Genomic DNA, 2,229 nt, shown 5'->3' on the forward strand with positions numbered 1-2,229 from the left:
CCCGCCGAGCAACCCCGGAAATACTCGGCGAGCGCCGAGCATCTCAAGCAGTGAGATGCTCGGGCAAGTACCGAGCAGTAGCGAGGACGTTCGCTCATCACTAGTAATCACACATCACAGCTGTGCCCATAAGGAGCAGAGATAAATAATGGTCTGGAATAAGCACTGAGAAAGATAAATAGACAGTAATAATAACGTGCATGTATGGACTCACATGTAATTTTGTAGCTCATGACTGGACATTTGTTTTAAGTGGGGTGAAGCAATACCAATCTGAAAAGTAAGCCATTGTCTGCGGGTCATGTTTGACTCGGAGATTTATGTAATCCACAGACTCAGAAAGAGCGAGAAGACATGCACTGCAGACCAGATCTTCAATATATTTTTAAAAACATCTTCTAAATAGCATTACTATATACACAGTCTCTCACCCCTTATACAAGAAATGCAAAACGTTCAGTTTCATAGCAGCTTTTTTCATGGCCTGAATCACTTCCTTATTCCGCAGCGTATAAATCATGGGATTCAAAAGAGGAGTCACGATGGACGGAATGACAGAAATTATTTTATTCAAGTGCAAGAGGCCACCGGTACTGGGTCGGACAAACATGAATATAATGGTACCGTAAAATAGTAAGACAACAGTCAGGTGTGAGACAAAGGTTGAAAATGTTTTCCTTCTCCCACTTGCGGTTGGAAACATCATTGTTGTTCGGATTATACATATATACGAGACAATGATTAAGAAAAAACAGCCTAAAATTATAAACAAACTGAGACAGAAAAACAGTTTTTCAATACTTGATGTGTCCGAGCAGGAGAGCTTGAGTAAGGGACCGAGATCACAATAGTAATGATCGATTTGATTTCCTCTACAAAATGAAAGGCTTGAAATCTGTAGACATGGAACCACCACTGCCACAAAGCCACCAACCCAGGATCCAACGATGAGTAGGAAGCAAAGATTAGGACTCATGATGCTTAAGTAGCGCAGTGGATTACATATGGCCACATATCGGTCATAGGCCATTACAGTCAGGAGAATGATTTCTGTTGCGCCAAGAGAAAAGTGGAAATAAAACTGTGTCATGCAACCGGCAAGAGAAATGGACTCTTCTCTAGTTTTAAGAGACCAAAGGAGTCGGGGGACAGTGACCGAAGGATACCAGATTTCTAGAAATGAGAGTCCACCAATAAAAAAGTACATGGGTTTATGTAGATGTCTCTCAGTTTTTACAATAGTGATAATGAATATATTGGCTGTTATGGTGATAATATAAATAATAGATATAATAATGAAGAGGTAGAATCCTGTCTCTTCCAACAGAGAAAAACCCAAAAGAAGAAATTCGGTTACAACTGTCTCATTTTTCTGTTTCATTGTCAACATTTTGAGCTTAAGAAAAAGCAAAAATGTTAGAAATGGAATAATATAAATTGTTGCTCTAATCTAAAAAAACATATTAAATCCTAAAAATATGATGCCATTGAGAAAACAACTTCTGAAATCATTGTCCCAATACATGGACTCTGAGAATAATGGATTTTAAAAATTTCACACAAATGGGTATAATTTTCAATAAACTCCTTAACCTTATTAGTAAGTTGTTTTTACACCTTTATTTCCAGTGCCCAATTTTAGGCAACTCTAATTTGGGTATTATTTTTACAGTACTATATGTCTTAGATGTTTTCATTCATAGACTTAGGGAAATTAAAGACTTTCCATGTAAAGTCGTTCCCAATAGATGAAGTGGAGTAAAGCCATAGAGTGGCAATAGTTGAGTCAAAACTGAAAGGTGGAACCACCTTGGTAAAAGCCATCAGACCCCATTAAAAGTCAGAAAGGTCCGTCGTCCACTACCTGTGTTCATTCTGTGATATATCCAGCACGGATTTTGTGACTACTACTGAAGTGACCAGAGACCCCTTGATTATTTTTCCCATTCCCAAACAGAACCGATCCTTGGATAGAGGAATAATAATGCATTTCCGGAAGTTACAGACTTTCTCTCAATTCTTAGTTTAACCCTTTCATTTAATTACAAAAATATTTCAGATTTGAGAGCCAATTTGATTACACTAAACTATAAGCATAAACCCAGCTCAAATAAAGAGAAACATCATAGGGGTCTACAACCCAGAGAGAAGAGCGGCTAAGGATTACAGGTTCTTCTGTATTGTATGGACTACCATTTATTTGTATCACCTTGTAATACAACCTTAGGC

General features: G+C 38.0%; 1 protein-coding gene across 1 annotated transcript; it reads right to left on the minus strand.

Annotated features, from left to right (window-relative positions):
* Positions 1 to 427: 427 nt before the first annotated feature.
* LOC141155518 (olfactory receptor 6F1-like) lies at positions 428 to 1,390 on the minus strand. Its single transcript, XM_073642387.1, has one exon. The coding sequence runs from the start codon at positions 1,388 to 1,390 to the stop codon at positions 428 to 430; it is 963 nt and encodes a 320-aa protein (XP_073498488.1).
* Between the last annotated feature and the right edge of the window lie 839 nt (positions 1,391 to 2,229).

The sequence above is a fragment of the Phyllobates terribilis genome, unplaced genomic scaffold, assembly GCF_046119375.1.
Source record: "Phyllobates terribilis strain yellow unplaced genomic scaffold, ASM4611937v1 Scaffold_7__3_contigs__length_470593459, whole genome shotgun sequence".
Taxonomy (NCBI): Eukaryota; Metazoa; Chordata; class Amphibia; order Anura; family Dendrobatidae; genus Phyllobates; species Phyllobates terribilis.

Excerpts from the sequence above, each read along its gene's own strand:
- LOC141155518 (XM_073642387.1), bottom strand. The coding sequence starts at position 1,390 with ATGTTGACAATGAAACAGAAAAATGAGACAGTTGTAACCGAATTTCTT.